General features: G+C 34.8%; 3 protein-coding genes across 3 annotated transcripts; 2 read left to right on the plus strand and 1 right to left on the minus strand.

Annotated features, from left to right (window-relative positions):
* Positions 1–2978: 2978 nt before the first annotated feature.
* On the plus strand, positions 2979–3789 carry LOC129945836 (MICOS complex subunit MIC13 homolog QIL1). The gene is made up of 2 exons (XM_056055770.1): positions 2979–3153; positions 3301–3789. Exons 1-2 carry the CDS (start codon positions 3143–3145, stop codon positions 3632–3634), a joined length of 345 nt encoding a protein of 114 aa, XP_055911745.1. The 5' UTR covers positions 2979–3142; the 3' UTR covers positions 3635–3789.
* A 1540-nt stretch (positions 3790–5329) lies between these two features.
* Positions 5330–14959, minus strand: LOC129947135 (proliferation-associated protein 2G4). The gene is made up of 10 exons (XM_056057577.1): positions 14822–14959; positions 14622–14749; positions 8690–8787; positions 8238–8374; positions 8005–8167; positions 7489–7710; positions 7320–7412; positions 6899–7031; positions 6704–6831; positions 5330–5800 (listed from the first exon to the last, which is right to left on the minus strand). The coding sequence occupies exons 2-10, from the start codon at positions 14707–14709 to the stop codon at positions 5663–5665; spliced, it is 1200 nt and encodes a 399-aa protein (XP_055913552.1). The 5' UTR covers positions 14710–14749; positions 14822–14959; the 3' UTR covers positions 5330–5662.
* A 1468-nt stretch (positions 14960–16427) lies between these two features.
* Positions 16428–17686, plus strand: LOC129945893 (charged multivesicular body protein 5). Its single transcript, XM_056055851.1, has 5 exons — positions 16428–16640; positions 16705–16856; positions 16914–17079; positions 17146–17379; positions 17440–17686. The coding sequence occupies exons 1-5, from the start codon at positions 16572–16574 to the stop codon at positions 17497–17499; spliced, it is 681 nt and encodes a 226-aa protein (XP_055911826.1). The 5' UTR covers positions 16428–16571; the 3' UTR covers positions 17500–17686.
* The last annotated feature ends 851 nt before the right edge of the window (positions 17687–18537 follow it).

Here is an 18537-nt window from a genome sequence, read left to right on the forward strand (position 1 = left end):
GTTCGATGCAGCGATGCCGTCAGCTCCAGCAGCTTTGTTTGACTTAAGTTGAAATATAGCTATCTTCACTTCGGCAAGGTCTGTTAGGCGGAATTGTTGATCTGCGTCGCCGAGGCTGAGTGGTTCTATCTCCATTACAGCGGAATTCGGTTCGTCATCGCCGTTATATAATTTGGAGAAGTGATCTTTCCATATTCTTAGCATCGACTGCGGTTCTACTACGATGTTCCCCTGATCGTCTTTACAGGCTTCGGTTCGTGGCTGGTACCCTTGGGAGGTTTTTTTTACCTTTTGATAAAATTTACGAACCTCATTCCTGTTGTGACATCCCTCTATCTCCTCGATCGCACGCTTCTCATGCTTCTTTTTTTCCATCTAAGAAGCCGGTGTTCCTCTCTCCTCTTCTGCTCGTAGAGCTCGCGAGCAGCTCTAGTCCTTTTGTGCAGTGCCGTTTTGTATGCCTCTTGTTTCACCGCGTGCGCTTGCCGGCATTCGTCTTCAAACCAGGGGTTTCGCTGTGGTGGTCGTGTGAAACCTAGCACTTCAGAGGCGGCAATGCTTAATGCAGGAAGCATAGGACTTCTTAAGAGGTTATTAGAGACTCGATCGGAAAAGGACATGGCAGTCTCTTGTCGAATCTTCTCACAGTACTTCCTTGTTTTGGATTGGATCGGGATATCCTTGGCTACAACGAAGTAGTGGTCCGAGTCAATGTTGTCCTCTCGGAATGTTCGGATATCCTGGATACTGGAGAAGTGTCGTGCGTCGATCGCTATGTTGTCAATCTGGTTGACGGTTGATTGATCAGGAGATTTCCATGTCCCCTTGTGGATATTAAGATGCGTGAACTGTGTACTAGCTACCAGAACGTCTCGCCCCGCAGCGAAATCAACCAGCCTGAATCCGTTGTCGTAGGTAGTGTCGTGCAGGCTGTATCTCCCGATTATGCCACCAAAGATGTCTTCTCTTCCTAGCTTGGCATTAAAATCTCCTAAGACAATTTTAATGTCATAGCCAGGGCACTGCTCATATGTCTTGTCCAAGAGCTCGAAGAATATGTGTTTGGTGTCTTCATCTTTCTCCTCTGTTGGGGCAATCGGGCATATTAGGCTTATGTTGGCGAATTTAGCCTTGATGCGGATTGTCGTGATGCACTCGCTTACACTGTTGAAACTCAAGACTTTTTGCCTGAGCCTAGTTCCAACAACAAATCCACACCCAAATAGACGCTGTCTTTGTGGTCGGTAGCAGTCGCAGTAGTAGATATCGCAGTCTTTGCGTTTGCCCGGTCCATCCCATCGCACTTCTTGGATGGCTGTAATATCTGCCTTGCAGCAGTTGGTGCTTCGAAACTTAAGGTAATTTTTACGTGGCCAGGAAGTCACCCCGACGGCAAAACCGCCAACCTGGAGGGCCAGATCCTTAGTATAACTCCAAGGAAGGGGAGTCGGATAAACCGCTCCTTACAGGCCTGGGCTGAGAGAGGAATTTACCACTAATTTGCCAAGGTATACGAAGTCCTTGACTACCTCAAAGTTACGTCTGTCGATGGTGACGTTTTGACCAAGACGTTGGTGTTGTATGTCCTTTCTGACGACAGCATGTACTTTGTTTTGCCCTCATTAACCGTAAGATCCATTTTAGCCGCCTCTGCCTCAATACTCACAAAAACCCCATTGACATCACGCTGACTTCTTCCGATTTTGTCAATGTCATCAGCATATGCTAGTAATTGGACAGACTTTTGAAAGATAGTGCCTCTAGTGTTGACGTGTTAGCTCTGCACTATTCTTTCAAGCACGATGGCAGGGATGCCAAAACTAGACATGGCTCTATACAGCTCGTCGCTGTAGATGCTGTCATATGCGGCCTTGAAATCGATGAAAAGATGGTGGGTGTTGATTTAGTGTTCTTATGTTTTTTCCAGGATCTGCCGTAATGTGAACATTGGATCGACTCTGGACTTTCCTGGTCTAAAACCACACTGATAAGGACCTATCAGTTTGTTGACGTTAGGCTTTAGACGTTCACATATTACGGCAAAGAAGATTTTGTAGGCGATGTTAAGTAGACTGATTCCTCTATAGTTGACGCAGTTTAGAGGGTCTCCTTTTTTCAGGATCGGGCAAACAATACTGAGGTTCCATTCATCGGGCATGCTTTCTTCCGACCAGCTTAGATATAGCAATCTTTACTTCGTCTAAGTCGGGAGGACGGGATTGTTGGCTTTCGTCGTCTATATTGAATAGATCATCCTGCCTGACAGCGGAATTCGGTTCGTCGTAGCCGTTATACAGTTTGCAGAAGTGGTCCTTCCGTATCCTCAGCATTGACTGCGGTTAAACGATGATGTTTCCACTTTCGTCTTCACAGTCTTCGGTTCTATGTTTATGTACCTGTGAATTTCGTTTCACCTGTTCATAAAACTTTTGAACATCATTTCTGCTTTTAAACCTCTCAACATCTTCGACCGCACGCTTCTTATGCCCTCTCTTTTTCCTTCTGAGAAGACGGTGTTCCTCTCGCCTGTTCTGCTCATAGAGCTCATGAGCAGCTTTAGTCCTTTTATACAGCGGCGCTTTGTATATTATAATTATAATACCTGCTTTAAGAGAAATAACACAGTCAGTAAACTTTTCATGCAGAATTGCGAATTGTGAAATTTAGATTTTTGTTATGAATTTGAACAATTTCTATGAGTTTTTGAAACTCGTTTCTTCCGTTTTTTAGAATCAGCGTAGTTCTTTTAAAATAACACTTACCCGAATAGTGAAATATTATTTTTGGATAACTCTAAAGTAAATAAACAAAATAATTAATTTAAATAATCCCATTATTCATTATTTTTTTAAAATAAAACACAAATTTTCCATTAAATGCAATCTCTCCATTATATAATAACTACTTGCACGAACACATCCCTAGAAGCTTTTTGTTTTGTTCTGTCAAACTGAAAACACTGACAATTCTGTCAAAATCTTTATTATTTTGGAAAACGCACGACAAAACGAAAGCAAATTTTCCCGATTATTTTATAATTTCTCAGGAAAATTTGTATCCGAAAATAGTTATACAAATATTTATCGGAAACCCCAAATAATCAGTCCTTATTTTTTAATTCCTTTACAAATAATTTATCCCCATGGCTCTGAGGTAAGTTAAAAGAGAAGCAATCAAATGGATAATGCCACTCATCAAAGAATTTCTTTTACGTAACTTTTTTTGTGTTGTGTCGGTGGTTGTGTGTGCCACAACAATAATATAATCTATTGATTCTTTATATTTTAACTCTTTTTAAAGATTTGCAATTAAATCCGGTCTTGCTTATGGTGCTATGCATTACACCTGCAGCCTCGGCGTTTGGGGTAACAGTGTGCAAGCAGATAAACTCTATAATGAGCTGATGGCCCAGGCAAGGCCACATGTTGTGAGTTTACAGAAGAAACTACCAATCGAAGTACCGAATCTTCCTAAAACCGGAGAAGTTCGCTTCCTGGCAAAACACTACTATAACACTGGAGTTAAGAATACCTTCCATTTTATCATAATGCTACCATGCTATGCCGGCCAATTGATCAAAAAGACCAAAGATACAATCAACAAATCGCTGGAGGCACCTGCCGTTAAGAATTGATTGTTTCGAAATGCCTATAGTTGGTAGGTTGTGCTGCGATAGATAAATATTGTGCTGTTAATTCTTTTTTTTTTCCTTCGTTTTTGTGCTGGACTCATGATAATGTGCTAAAAATAAATAAATGAAAACAAATCTTTAATTAAGTTAAATTCAAACATTTTTTTATTTCTATCAACGTCTTTTGCTTTGAAATTTGAAAGAACCACTAACAAGGTGGAAGGTAAGCTCAATTGATTGATACACAGAATGTCTTTTAGAAGAATGCAGATTTGGGAGACCGATGACTGTATTTGTTGACCTTGAATAAATCCGCTTTTGAATTGGAACCGCGCAAAAAAAGATTAGGTGCATAGGTTGATTACCTTCGGCAAAGTTTTTGGAAGACACAGATTTGTCTGCAAAATGTCAAAGGTTCAGAATCAGTTGCAATAATGTTGTACCTATACCCCTTTGTGGAAATAGCAACAAAAAAACCGTAAATTAGTACATAGGACTAACTTAAAAAATTTCTTGAAGCGTTATGGAATGTACACAATTGGTGATGTTAAAGCTCGTGAAGAACCAAGGCCTAGCGAATTACAATTCACGACAATTTTCGTGTGCAATTAATGTCAAGGTTGGAGAGGACCTATAGTTTGTGGGGCTAATGGGAGAAAGCGGTAATAAAGCCAATAACTACTCTTGAAGGATCTGTAAATTCCTCGCAAGAGGCAGTATCTATGAAAAAATCTTTAGGTGGCACAACAGGGCTCAAACACAGACCGCTGACATGACATGAAGATTAGTGAATCCAACATTCGACACAAAGTAAACGTTTGAAAAGTAAAAATAAATGTGGCAGTGTCGGTATGACTGACGGTTTTTATTAACCCTTCTCCTATGTCTTACAGATAGTGTTAGATTTTAATTGAGAGACATCACAGGAAATTGTAGAGCCGATGAACTCGCTAAAAATGGAACCGTCATACCTATTTCAACTGAAAGGAAGAAGATAGCTATACCAATAGCTACATGTAAACTTCTGCTAAAAGAAACAGCTTTTACGATAACAAAATCTAAGTGGCACAATTTACCAACATGCGCAGTCACAAAACACATATGACCTTCACTGGACCTAAAGCGCTCTAAAGACTTGTTATCTCAAAGCAGACTTCATATTAGTGCCCTTACGGGACACTGTCTTATAGGCAGACACGCAATACGACATGCTGTAGCCTCAAATGACTTTTGCATGAGTTGTATGGACGAGGAAGAAGAGGAAACAATCTCTCACCTTCTCTGTACTTGTCTTGCCATTTCACTAAGACGCAAACTTCATGTGGGAGAACACTCTTTTGATAATCCCAGTGAACAAGATAAAAATGATATCAAATATCTTTTTCGCTTCATAAAAAGCTCAAAATTTTTCGACTAGTAAGAAACAATTCTCTAGATTCATGTGGTATCACAATGGGCATTTTCTTTTGGCCTAAGTGTGTGGATTTTGAATCCGCAGCCACTTTTACCTAACCTAACCTATTTGACGGACTGAAATGCGAATTCAAATATTTTCCACTGCAAAAACGAGTTTAAAGTTCTGTCTCAACAAATAACTAAGAATATTTTAATACGGCACCTCTGATGATTTTTTCGAGAAGAATTTTATTTGATATTGACTCTGAAAAAGTATTTTAGTGATAAAAAATGAAAAAAGAATCCTTTTGTTAATACGGGGGTTGATTTTTTTTTTATTATTTCAAATAATTTTATTTTTTTATAAACATTTTTTTTTATATAGCTGGCTGCACTTGTTAATTCGAATAATCTTATAAAAGTTTTAAACTTATAGTCGCTGTTTTTTTTTTAATTTTATTTTACTTGCTTTTTTTTTAATTTAATTCGCTGAATTTATAGAAATTAAAGGAGAAAATAATGAAATTAAAACAAAAATTAAACATCATTTTTCTCCTCAAAGAAGGAGAAGAAGAAAAAAAAGATTAAAAATAAAAAAATCCGTTTTCACAAGTAAAAAAAAGAAGAATAAAACAATTATGCTTTTGTTTCAACAGCTGGTGCTGATTCTACTTTTGCTTTCGCTGCTGATTCTGATTCGCTGGCTACCTTCTTCTTTGAACCCTTTCCCTTCTTGGCACTTTTTGAGGGGTTAATTGGGGCGCTTACGAGTTCCTGAAAAAATTGAAAAACAAAATAATTTTAAAGTTACGTTTGATATTAAAGTTTTAGGTTTCTTTGAAATAGAAATAAGGGAAAAGCTGTTTGAAATTGATTTGAAATTCAAGCTATACAACTTGAATTTTGTCAAAAGACAAAGAGAAACAATATTTCAAAGTTTTATATAGCAAAGTGTCTGGTCGTAAAAATCACAAATGAAGTTTTTACGAAATTATCCTTGCATAAAAGTTAACTTAAATAAATGTTTGACTTAACATAAAACTCAAATAATTCCTTTCTTTTTCTCTGAGACTCCGAATATTCTATTTTGTTTGAATTTAATTTGAATTCGATAGAAAATTCTATCAAATATTAAATAAACCACAGAAGACTGAAGTTAAAATATTCAATTTTTGTCTAGCAAAGTGTCTGGACGTAAAAATCAGAAATAAAATCTTTACGAAATTTTCTTTGCATACGGAATCTTTTAACAATTTTGTTTACAAGATATTTTTGTGAAATAAGCACTATTGTTTGAGATTGTTAATACAAATTTGTTAAACTAAATTAACAAATTTTAAAGTGATCTCACAATAAATTGTGAGTACAATTCTTCAATTTTTATATAGCAAAGTGTCTGGACGTAAAAATAAGGAACTAAATCTTTACGAAATTTTCTTTGCATAAGTCTTTTATTTATCAAAAAATTATGACTTTGAAAAATCAAAGATAAAACTCACAAAAAATTATTTAAAAACAAAATTAAATTTGAAACATATTTCACCACTTTTAGTATTCAAAAATGAATTGAAAGGTCATTTAGTTGAACATTTTTATTTGAACGATTTTTATGAATTTTTTTAATGACAAATGACGAATGGTAAAGATATCTATTAAAAATAAATAAATTTGATTTACCTTAAGTTCAGGTTGAGCTATACTGTGCTCGCTGGTAAAGTTCTCCTCAGCGAATGGGATGCCGGTAACCAAATTCACACCATTTGGCATAAGCAGGACAGTGTGTTTGAATTGTGCCACGTATTCAGCTAAAAATATAGATTCATTTAGATTTTACTTCCGAAAACATAAAAAAAAAAACAGTGTTAAACTTACTTGGTTTTTCATACAGCACTTGGAATGGTTCAATCATCTTATGGGAAACACATTCAACAACACCCATTCTAGCTTTAGTTTCCTCGTCAAAGTGTCGCAGATTGAAAGGCATATTTCCATATTTTGTCTTAACCTACAAAAAAGAAAATCAAAAAGTTTCTTTTTTACTGTTGGGTAAAAGATTGTAATTTAGATTTATTTTAATTTATATCAATCCCTCGCCTCAGATCTCATAATCTTGCCGTCATAAGGTAAACAAACAAAAACTCCATCAACTTTTTAGCATTTCTCCACAGAATTCCACAAAAAGTCGACTTTGTCTCTATTCGTTAGGAACCCTCAAGTGCGTAAGTTTTAATCACTGGCTATGTGGATTTTTGAACTCATCAAATAATTCTATTTAAAACAAAATCAAACTTGCCTCAGCTAGGAGAGCTCTTGATGCCTTCAGTTTAAGTTGATAGTTTTCATCGGTCTTTTTGTAAATTGAAACTTTTGTGTCCTTCTCACGACCCTTTTTAAATTATTTAAAAAAAAATTACATTTATATATCAAATATTATTTAGAGGACTGTTTTTATTTATACTTACAACTCCTTCACCTGAACTGACGATAACATCGATTGCATACACTTCATGGGTTTCAAAGGTACATTTTTCGTGTTCCTTGCGTTGAGCTTCGCTTGGATTTTGAATAATTGTCTTTTCTCCGTCGATTTTGAATTGTTTCAATTGATGACTGAGCATTCCTTCGATTGGTTTGCATTTATACGATTCAGCAACTTGTTGCACCGCTTCGGTAATTGCGTAGTTCTAGAATTGAAAAATGTAAATTTAATGGTTATTTCTTTTTAAATGGATGCAAAAAATAATTGTGAAACATTTTTAACGAAAAGGGTTTATGTAGTCTAATCCCTTTTCACGGTTAAAGTTTCCTTTCTTGTTTGTCTAGGCAAGCATACAAAATCTTAAGAGATAGAAATTCCCTTTTAGCAAAAAGTTATGTGCAAACATGTTTCAAATAGAATTTTGTCACTTTTTCTATTCAATTCATGTTTGCTACTTGACATGAGTTTTTTTTTTAAATAAGAACAAAACTTTACTTACACTAGCTCCATCTTTAATCAGCCTTAGAGCAGCTTGTACGGCCCAGTAAGCAGCAAGAGTAACATCAGCCTTTTTGCCAGTTGCCTTCTTTTCACTTGATGCTCCAACAACAATGGTGTGTGCTGCTACTGCAATAAAACCATCAATATGGGCTCCCAAATCTCTATATATAAAAAAAAGAAGAAACATGATGAAAACTATTGTTTTTTAGTTTGTTTGTTTGAAAAACCTACATTTTAACAACATCTCCTTCTTTTAGAATGCAATCAGGATCATTCTTTGTTGGTGAAAAATGACACACACAATTGTTAACTGACACACAGGTTGGAAATGCAATTCCTTTTTTTAAGTCTTTTTCCTTTTTATAAACCTACAAGGGCGAAACAATTCAATAGCTTTATTTATTTTGTTTTTCAGTTTTCATTCATTGTTGTATTATTTTGTGGTTATTTTGTCCTCAGATCTCATAATCTTGCAATCTCTGGGAATCCATCGCAAAGACGCTAAAGTGAGCTAACCAATATTTGAATATGGCAGGAAGTTAACCCTTCACCTATCATCCCGAAGGAGGTAAAGAGAAAACTTTCACTTCTTTGTCAAGCAACTTCAAACCCTCAAGCGCGTGTTTTTAATCATTGGACAGAGCATTGAAAATTATGATTAGGGGCTAAAACAAAAAACTTACTTTTCCAGTTTCTTCAGTGATTTGATTGTCACCGCTTGTACAGATATCCCTCACAGAGGCATCAGCAACACAGAGATCGATGACTGCTTTCAAAGTTTCTAAAAAAAACAAGTGTTTTTTCATTAAACAAAATTGAACAAGGCGATAAAACTTCATTAAAAGGAAAGTTATGGAATTTTTTTGGTATGAGTCGAGGAAATGAGTGTTTTTTTTTTCAAAATGCAAGTACTACAAGTAGTCTCAATGATTTCTAGAATTTGACGAGGGGCGTTCAATATATTCTCGGTATCGGGGTGAAGCTGTGGTTATATTTATAAATTGACTTATTTATCAAGTAATACTATTATTTTAGTGCATTCATGTAAAATTTCATATAAATGTGATTATTATTTACCGTTAAATCTCTATTTAAACAGAATCAGAGACGATGATAGTGAAAATTGAGCATCGCGCTGTAATTAAATTTCTCACTAAGCAAGGAAAAAGTCAAAAAACTATTCATGAAGAAATGGTGTCAGTTTACCAGGGTTCCGCACCTTCATTATCAACAACTGTGCAAAAGTGGTCAAGTGAGTTCAAGAGAGCATTAAACACGACCCCCGCTCCGGCCGGCGCCCCGGCTAGTGCTTGTACGGGAGAAAGCATCAAAGAAGTCGAAAAACTTGTTCTCGAGGATGCCCGAATAAAGGTGAAAATGATGGCAGAGATCACCAAGCTTTCGACTGGTACCATTCACACCATCCTTCATGACCATCTTAACCTTTCAAAGGTCAGTGCAAGGTGGGTGCCAAGAATGCTCACAGCGCCTCAGAAAAAAGTGAGAATCGCATGCTGTAGAGAGCTTTTGGAGATGTGTAGTGAGAACGCGGACGGTGTTATGCATCGGATTGTTACTGGGGACGAAACATGGGTTCACCACTATGACCCTGAAAGCAAACAAGAGTCCATGCAGTGGCATAAAAAAGGAACAGACCCCCCGAAGAAGTTCAAAGTCACTCCGTCTGCCGGGAAGCTCATGGCCACAGTTTTTTGGGGCAGGGAATCTTACTCATTGAGTACAAAAAAAAGGTGAAACCATCAACGCCAAATCCTACGCTTCCACTTTGCATAATTTGCAGGAGGAAATTAAAAAGAAAAGACGGGGTAAACTCGCAGCGGTTGTGTTGCTTCTTCATGACAACGCTCCTGTTCACACAGCGCGAGTTTCCAAGGCTGCTGTTCGAGATTGTGGTTTTGAAGAAATTCAACATCCACCCTATAGTCCAGACCTTGCCCCTAGTGATAACTTCCTGTTTCCGGATTTGAAAAAATGTCTTAGTGGAAAAAGATTTTCGGATGATGAAGAACTCAAGTCGGCAATAAATGGGTATTTTGCAGGGAAAGAGGAAACTTATTTTTTTGAGGGTTTAAAAAAGCTTATCTCAAGATGTAACAAATGCATTGATGTTAGGGGAGATTATATTGAAAAATAAAAACAATTTAAATTGAATTCGCATTTTCCTTCATATCGATACCGAGAATATATTGAACGCCCCTCGTATCACGCTAAAAATATCTCGACTTATATATAAAAATAATTTTTTTCAAAGATTGTATGAAAAGAGATTTCATTTGGTCATATTTCGAAAAGTAAAAACTAAAATGTTGAAAATACTACAAAACAATTCGTAAGACGAGAGCACTGTTGGGTCATCATAAATCAACTGCTCAGAAGGCAAAAGTTAAGCTGGTGAAAAGATTTGAGCTTTAGGCAAAAGTAAGTCATGCAAACAACAGAAATTGTGTAAGTGACTTAGAAACATGTTAAGAATATTGCTGTTGTAGCCCAAAGTTTCACGAAAACCCACGCATGTCAATTCCTCATCGCTTTTGGGGGCCAGTTATAGCTTTAGTAAAATTTTAGTTTTTAGTTGTTGAACATTTAAAATATTTATTTCTAACAAAAGATTGATGCAATAAGAAAAACTCTATATTCAGGTATTTTTTCAAAAAGAAACAATGCATTCAAAGTTTTATTTATTTTTATAAATTTATTTAAATTTTTTTAATGCTGAAATTTAATTTTACTGAACAGCTGACTGCCAAAAGCCAAACAAAGTCCATTTCGTTTGATTTGTTGGTGTTTCACATTTTTACTCTTCCGATCATATCATTAAAAATTTTACTGATGAAAGAAACAGTCAAAAAAATTGCCTGAGGCGCGAAGCTCGATGGTATGATCGAAAGAAAACAACATTTAATGACGTTAATTTACTGATTGCTATAAACGCTCATCAGTAAAACATTTCGGATTCCTCCTGTTTCAAATTTTACTAACGGATTTTATATTTTAAATAAATTTATAAGCTTTGCCGAGCTAAATCCACAAAAACTGACTGTTTGGTGGTTTATGGTTGGTAAGACTGGCCTGAACGTTGCAGTCAATGGTGAGCGGTATAGAACCATGATTACTGCATTTTTTTGTAATGAAACAACCATGATGTACAGAACTGTGGTTTCAAGAAGACGTTGCGACGCACACAGTTCGTGCCACAATTGATTTATTGAACAAAACGCGTGTTAACCGCATAGTTTCACTTTACGGATCCGCGAATTGATCTTCAGATCGTGCGATTCAACACCGGCTGTGTATTTTTGTAGCGATATGTGAAGTCGCTACCCTTCGCCTATTAGATTAACCACTTGCAGGGCAACATTTCGCTGATATACGGCAACAAATGTTATACAAATTAATGGAATATTGGACCTCTAGATTAGACTAACGTCCGATCTAGGGGTGCCAGCACTTAACTTGATGCAATCGAGGATTATCGATCGTCGAAACAAATTATTTTTTTCAGCACGTAATTTGAGACTAGTTTCATTGTGACTTTTACTTAAAAAATCATTGTGAACTTTAAAATGAAATGAGTTTACTTTATTATTTCATTCTAATTTCAATTTTAAGTCTTTTCCGAAATGTTTTTCTTTGATTCGGAGAGTGAAGGTGAAGGCGAAGAAGTGTCCAGTGCTAAAATCAAAAGAAGATATTTGAGAGACAATAGCTACACATTCGAATTGAGTAAAAATGAGTAAATATTCAAAAAGAATGATCATGTATTACATTTGTAAAATAATTTTTTTGTTAACTTTGTGCAGCAGTTAAGAGTCAACAAGGAATGTTTTCACAAGGTACTCAGCTCTTTAAATCTTTCAGAAGGCAGAAAAAGAACATCAGTTCCTCCCGTTGTACAGCTTTGTACAACATTAAATCTCCTAGCCAGTGGGAGTTACCAAACGAATATTAAAACAAATATGTTGCTAAGTATGGCACAGACAACAGTTTCCAAGTTCATTCGCCATACGTTGAGTCTCTTGGAAAATAACTATTGTCCGCAATGGATTAAATTTGATAGCTCTAAATTTGGAGAGAGCAAGGAGCATTATTATATTATAGGAAATTTAAACTACCGGGAGTACTGGGCTGCGTTGATGGTACTCATATTTTTCCTCCCTTGGGCAGTTTTAAGAATTCGCCTCGCTGAACCAACTTGAGAACTCACAAAATTGGTCAAAATCTCAGTTTGTTTTTTATTTATTGACATATTATTTTGTTTTTCCATTTTTCTAACACAAAAATCACTCCCGACGATAACTAATTTCTGTCGAGTGAAAACTTTTGTTTCAAATGTTAATTTGAAGTTTGTGTGCTGCCGAATCTGGCAAAACAATCGAGGACACTCGATTGAACTATAATGTGTGGTGCCAATTTGTTATATACCAGAAATAACATTTAAATTATTAAATTTCGAAATAAGCATACCATATTTTGGATATCGACTTAAGGCTTTTAAAGAACTCAAGACGTTCAATTACAAGTAACGCAAGCGTAAATTCACAAACGCATCACTGCAGAAATGATTTGCGATCATCCCTGTAGCACGTCCATAAACGCAAATAATTGGCATCACCTAAGTTTGATAAACTTATGCGCAAATATAAAAAAAAACGTTAGGAATTTTCTTGATTAATTTTTGATGCCTACGCGATTTAGAGCAAAAATGACGGAAAAGGACAATAAAAAATATTTAATCAAATCCTAAATTGTTTAGTAATTTGATGAATTTCATGGATTTTACCAGTGCACAAATTAAACTATTAATAGAAACCACGGAAAATCAAATTCCGCATTGTGCAGAAAAGTTCTAGAGGAGATAAAATGGGTGGCTCCAGATTTTAATTACAATGAGTTTTTATTAGTATCACATCCATCATGAAGAAAAAGTTGTTTTTAAACTTAAAACCTTTTTATCAATCAGCATCGCATCGCAAAAAAGAAGTTATGCCTAATCACTACCAACAAATTTGACGTCTGTGAATTCAACCTTAAGATGGTGCAAACGTAGCCGCGAAAGTAGTGTTGTGGCTGAAAACAATGAATTAAATTCCATCGATTTTTCTTTAAATAAATACTCGTTTTTGTATTGAAATAAAATCTCTTGTTGGAAAATCCTATATTATAGCATACGTGGCACCAATAAGTACCAGGCCTGTCAATTTTAGTGATATAAAGGGTAATCGTGAATATTCAACTCTTAAGTTCCTGTCATATTATTATACAAACAAAAATGAAAGTACTTACGACAAAAATGCATAGAATTATTATGCCTTGCATCTATATTAATTGATTTCTATACATACAACCATTTTACGTATCATCACCCTTACGACAGAAGCAATAATGTGAATAAATAATAATCTTTATAAATATATTTTTTGAATGTTTTATAGGATCATATATGTTTTTACATTCATCTTTCATTCATAAGAGCGGCGATATGTTTAAGACTAGATAGGCTCTATGTGAAGAACTCAACACCATTCTAACTGCTGCAACCCTATTAGCCTGCACCAGACTATGATTTCACTCTCATATTTCTTCAAACAAAATTCAATTTTGTTTATATTATTTTTCCTCGATAGTATAGTGGTCAGTATCCGTCTTTATTCTTTTTTCCTAAATGCATACTTTTGGCGTTTATATGCCCAATTTTAAAACAGATTCATCGATGCCGTTTAAATCATCATTTGTTCCCTTTAATAATTATTAAATCAGCCAAATTCGAACCGACAACTAACCTAGATCAATGTGTTTTTCGCAGTTAAGTGCAGTTGAATCTACTCATCTCTTCCCGCACATAAGGAAGAAAAAGAGCAATGGTGTGTGTTCGTTCCGTATTTAAAAATGAAGCAAGGAAATAATCGATTTTGTGCAGTTCGAGTTAAAAAGAAAACTGCATAATCCATTTGTTGAGAAGCTGTTTTTCTTTCTCAATCAAAAATGCATTGAATTGAAAAGAAAAAAAAATCAAGATCTCTAAAAATAACAGCAGCGTGGCGATTACAATCCGATGATGGCGTGACGATGCTCCAATCCGTCAACCGGCTTTTTAACCAAAAAAAAAAGAAAGAAACAATAAAAAGAATTCTTACTTTATCAACGTGTCCTCAAATGAAATGTGGCAAATCAACTCCGCCAAGTTGGCTTCCAACCCCCAATGCCCAGGTTATCAGAATTAATAAAAATATGACTTCTCCACTTTGATTTAATTTAATCCAAGCTTTGAGATTAAAATTGATTTTAAATAAATATTTAGAACAAAAGATTTTAAAATAAGGTTTAAATTTAAAGCTAAGTGAAAAATTATAACAGGCAAATTCCCCAAAAATCCAAAGTTAAAGTTTGAAGGTTAGAATTTTGGCAACCATCCGCGTGGCTGTTTTTTTTTTATGTAGCAAAGAGATATTTTTAAAGAAAATGTGGAGATACGTAGGTAGAGAAGAGTTGATTGTGTTTTAAGAGGCAGAAATATGTTTAAATAGATTGATTTTTCACATTTATTTTATTTGATTAACAACATTTTTATCCTCATCTTATGAACAATTTACTTACTATTAACAATTTCACCAGCCAATTTATATTTGGTCACAACTAAATCCTCAGCAATGGTTTTCTCTTGGACTTCAACTTCGTCGGCCATTGTTGTTTAAAAATTTGTTCGTATTTTTAAAAATTTTCTTCTAAGTTTAGAAATTGTAGTACAACAATAATTTGTTTAAAAAATATACAATTTGCAAGTAAAATGTAATTACTTTATTAATAGGAAATTTGTAAAAAGAATACTTTAATAATTAATACGACTACGGAGGCGAAAAACAAACTTAAAAGATTTTTCTTTGTATTTTACATCCGACGCGGCAGCACTTATTTTGTAAAAGAAAGCGGAGCGGGTGCCACACAGAAGAACAAAGAAAGAAAGAAGAAAAGAATAATAGCAAAAGTAAAAGGGAATGTCATAAAATTTTGATTTTTGTTCAGTCGAGTTTTTTATATGTGATGAAATGGTAGGTGGTGCTGATAATATTTTTAAACATGAGGTGGTGTGTACACGAATGATATATAACAAATAAATGTGTATATTCACATATTAGATCGAATTCATATTTAACGTTTAACCATTTTATATACAATCCACTCTTAAAAAATATAAAATTCTCCAACTCTAAATAAATATTTGAAATGTATACCTATATTTTTAGTAATGAAGCTGGAGAGATGAAATGATGAATTAATTTATCCTAAATTCTGATAGTGAAAGGGGGATGAGAAAAACTAAGCTTACATTCATTTAACTTAAAAAAAAAAACACCACACTCACCGTCAAGCCAATTAAAGCCTTTAAGGCACACTATTTACTAAATCGACTATCCATTTTTGTACGGCTACCGCAATCGCAAATCGCTCTTTATGTTCTTCACTGTTCAATATACAGCGCCATAATTTGTTCGGTTTCAAAAGTTAAGCTAAATAAAACACACAGCTTTATATTTATCATTTTATTTCATTGTTAAATTTATTTAAAGTAAATTTTAACATATTTTGGGTTTATTTTTATTACGACTTAAAGTTCGAAAATTACTCTCTTAAACACGGTCTTTTACTAGTGGTAGCACGATTTTGTTGGCCAATTAACTTCATCAAAACGTACAATTACGCTGGCAACAATTTCACACAATGAAGCCATAATTGGTCTATTGTGTTGCATAATGATCAACAATCATCGTCTACAAAAATGTGTTTTCATTCGACCATTTTGCTCCGAATTGCCTGACACAATCAGCTAAAAAGAAATACGAAACACTGACAGCTTTTGACCGTTAAGCACACCAAACAGGCTGTTTTTCTGGATGAAAAGCTGCTTTTTTAAGCACTTTTGTTATTTTTAGCGCATTTCCTACCGAGTGTACTTTGTTGCGTGAATAAAACTTAAACAGGATGAACTATAATCCAAATGCAAAATTCAATATTTATCATTTCGAATGACAGCTGGCTTTAACAGGTGTCAATTCAGCGATAACAAGTTAAAATCATGAAGGCAATTAAGTTGCCGACAACTTAAAGTTAGTGAAAGCTACTCTCAAATGTACATATAAACAAAATCCAATTTTTTCCTTTTACCATATAATAGCCATTGAAAAATGGGGGCTTGTTAACATTTAATAAAATATTTTCTTCATTCAGTTCAAATTTTATTTTTTATAAAAATAATTTTAAAATGGACAAAAGGTACAAACTAAGTATTCCAAAGTTACAATAAAAAAATTCGATTCAATGGGGATCAAAACTAATTTTTAATAATTCCTCCATAACATCCCTGTTCACTTCAAGTGTCATTTTTCTCTTTTGTTTTGAAAACCCCATAACAGCACAAACAGAAACAAGAAATTCGTCATCTTATCAGAAGACACCATCAATTTCAATAATTTTCAATCAAATACTCTCAAATCTTAAAGATTTATTTTATTTTATATTTTCCTTAAATCTAACAACAAATTAAACAAAATGAATCGTTTATTTGGAAAAGCAAAACCCAAAGTTCCACCACCAAATATTAATGATTGCATTGCTGGGGTAAGTTTGAGGGAAAATAGTGTCAAAAATTTTCTTTTTTTTTATTAAAAAATAAAATCTATAGATTGATACTCGAGCGAATAGTATTGAAGAAAAAGTTAATAAATTGGAAGCTGAACTACGCAAATATCGTGACCAGATGAGCAAAATGCGTGAGGGTCCGGCCAAGAACTCTGTCAAGCAGAAAGCAATGCGAGTTCTGAAACAAAAGAAGGCGTACGATCCTATGGGATGTTTTTTGAACATCGTCGACTAATTGTCTGTATATTTCAGTTATGAACAACAAATTGAGAGTCTCCGCAATCAATCATTCAACATGGAACAAGCCAATTATGCTGCTCAAACTCTGAAAGATACCAATGCCACAGTAATTGCCATGAAAGATGGGGTCAAACAAATGAAGAAAGAGTTCAAGAACATCAACATTGATAGCATTGAAGTGAGTTTCATAATAAACAAATATTTTTTCATCACAATGAAACTATTATCTTTTATTGCTTGAAAGGATATTCATGATGATATGGCTGATATGTTGGAGGAAGCCGATGAAGTCCAACAGGCATTGGGACGTACTTACAACATGCCAGAGGTCGACGATGAGGAACTCGAATCAGAATTAATGGCATTGGGTGATGAAATTGCTTTGGATGATGATACAAGCTACTTGGATGATGTTGTCCGAGCTCCAGCAGCCCCTGACCGTGAACCTGGCGCAGATAGCCTTAAACCAACAGCAACGGTTAGTTTTTGTGTGAATTTTAACACTGACAAGTATTAATTTTTTAACTCTCTTTTCCAGGGCGGAATCGAAGTAGACGAATTTGGCTTGCCAAAAGTACCAACTTCTCTCAAGACCTAATAAACCAAAAATATTTCGAATGTTTTTTTTTTATTTTTTTTTTTCTTATATTTTCACAGCTTGTTGATCAAAAATTCAATTTTCTTGCAATACTAAAAAATTAATACTAAAAGCAGTTCTTTATATTTTATCTAATTTTAAGTTTGAATATCATTTAAAAATGTAATAAACGTTCTTAAACTAAAAATCCTCTATCTTTTATTTCAAAATGTAAATGCGCAAAAAGATACAATTACCACTTATACATACAATTTTTAACTAAATACAATAAATTAGGTGGTGCAAAAGTCCTTTGAGAACCAGGCCCTACTTACTAAGAACTCCCAACCATTAATGTGTGCGAGTAGTGTTGTCAGGGATGGAGGGGACCTACGGTTTAAAGCCGAATCCGAACGGCTAATTTGAGACAGTACTTTTCATGACAAGAATAACTCTTGCACAATTTGTCAATTCCTCGCAAGAGGCGGCAACCGTGATGGACTTTAGATGTCAGAAGCTATTTTTAAGTATTGTAACTTAATTTGCAGTCCCACGCTTTTTTCAAATAAATAAAAAATGGTTTTACTTCAAGCTGGTTCCAGGAGAAAACACCCTAGTTTTAGAAATACGTGGGCAAATGCAAATTTCATAGTTTTACTTAAAATTAAAGTAATGAAAAAACAGGTTAAATTTAGTGTTCAAATAAATTTGGCTTTTGAAGAAATTCTTATTTTTAAATTCAACCGATTCAACAGAACCGATAGATTTTTTTGTGGCTGCGCATGTTGGTAAGTTGTGCCATCTAGAATTTGATATCGCAAAAGCTGTTTCCTTTAGCATAAGTTTACATGTAGCTATCGGTATACCTATCTTATCCCTTTCAGGTGAAATAGGTATGACGGTTCCATTTTTAGCGAGTTCATCGGCTCTACAATTACCTGTGATGTCTCTGTGGCCCGGCACCCAACAGAGGTTAAAGATTTGTTTGAGACACCGTCAAGGGATTTGATAGCAGCCTGACTGTCAGAGAAGATGCGGATATCAGAACTTGATATCACG

Source organism: Eupeodes corollae, chromosome 2, assembly GCF_945859685.1.
Source record: "Eupeodes corollae chromosome 2, idEupCoro1.1, whole genome shotgun sequence".
In the NCBI taxonomy this organism is placed as follows: domain Eukaryota; kingdom Metazoa; phylum Arthropoda; class Insecta; order Diptera; family Syrphidae; genus Eupeodes; species Eupeodes corollae.

Bases quoted from the DNA above. Each gene is read 5' to 3' on its own strand.
- LOC129945893 (XM_056055851.1), top strand. From the start codon at position 16,572: ATGAATCGTTTATTTGGAAAAGCAAAACCCAAAGTTCCACCACCAAAT. The intron at 16,857-16,913 runs GTACGATCCTAT...TGTATATTTCAG, and splicing joins GTTCTGAAACAAAAGAAGGC to TTATGAACAACAAATTGAGA. The intron at 17,380-17,439 runs GTTAGTTTTTGT...TCTCTTTTCCAG, and splicing joins GCCTTAAACCAACAGCAACG to GGCGGAATCGAAGTAGACGA.
- LOC129947135 (XM_056057577.1), bottom strand. From the start codon at position 14,709: ATGGCCGACGAAGTTGAAGTCCAAGAGAAAACCATTGCTGAGGATTTA. The intron at 7,413-7,488 runs GTAAGTATAAAT...TAATTTAAAAAG, and splicing joins TCAGTTCAGGTGAAGGAGTT to GGTCGTGAGAAGGACACAAA. The intron at 6,832-6,898 runs GTAAGTTTAACA...CTATATTTTTAG, and splicing joins AGTGCTGTATGAAAAACCAA to CTGAATACGTGGCACAATTC.